The 828-nt window shown below is 64.1% G+C and overlaps 1 protein-coding gene across 1 annotated transcript in view; it reads right to left on the bottom strand.

The window, feature by feature from the left end:
* Positions 1-764, bottom strand: part of MNEG_16013 (Mitogen-activated protein kinase kinase kinase 11) — a gene marked incomplete at both ends in the record, with an annotated part of 2,651 nt that extends 1,887 nt beyond the window's left edge. The window contains 2 exons of the mRNA XM_014035516.1: positions 209-271; positions 681-764. Of these exons, the coding sequence (XP_013890970.1) occupies positions 209-271; positions 681-764 (147 nt within the window). The remainder of the gene's footprint in view (positions 1-208; positions 272-680) is intronic.
* Between the last annotated feature and the right edge of the window lie 64 nt (positions 765-828).

Below are 828 nucleotides of genomic sequence, written 5' to 3' on the forward strand. Positions count from 1 at the left end.
GCCTTGACCAGTGGAGAGTTAAGCACCAGGTCGCCGTTTCACAAGATCCTTAATGGTTGCTTCGCAAGCCTCCCTCAGTTTACAACCTCTGGAGGCCAAAGCACACAAGCTCATGCGCATACACACGCTCACGCCCACACGCACACGCACACCCACATGCAGAGACACACACACACACACAATGCGCACGCACGCATTGCTTGCTCACCGCGTACACATCGCTGGCCTTGGAAATGCGGCCGGCTGTCATGACCTCAGGAGCCATGTGGGTCTGAGGGGGTGCAGGGCGGAAACAGCGGATGGTGGGCACAGCTGCTTAGAAAGCAGGCGCCCTACACACGCCGGCGTTGAAAGGCGCCCCACCGTCCGGCCCCTGCCGTCTTGCCCGGCAAGAGAGGGCGGTGTTCCCCTGGGTAGTCCGCAGCACGGACGCAAGCCGGTCGCCGGCGTCGCATGTCCGGGTCTGATCGACAGCATTCGGCCGAAGGGGCCCAACATAACAATCTTCGCAGGCAGGCAGACAAGCAGGCAGGCAGGCAGGCAAGCAGGCAGGCAGGCAGGCAGGCAGGCAGGCAGGCAGGCAGGCAGGCAGGCAGGCAGGCAGGCAGGCAGGCAGGTAGGCAGCCAAGTGGCCATGCAGACGGCCAGGCAAACCTTCCCCCCCAAAAAAGGCTGCCCACCATGGTGCCCTGGAACGTCCCGTCCACGTGCGACGCGCCCTCCGGCAGCTGCAGGGACAGCCCAAAGTCTGCCACCTTGGCCATGAAGCCGCGGCTGTCGTCGACGAGGGCGGTCTTGAGCAGCACGTTGCGCGCCTTGAGGTCGGAG

Source organism: Monoraphidium neglectum (assembly GCF_000611645.1).
Source record: "Monoraphidium neglectum strain SAG 48.87 unplaced genomic scaffold scaffold05888, whole genome shotgun sequence".
NCBI lineage: Eukaryota > Viridiplantae > Chlorophyta > Chlorophyceae > Sphaeropleales > Selenastraceae > Monoraphidium > Monoraphidium neglectum.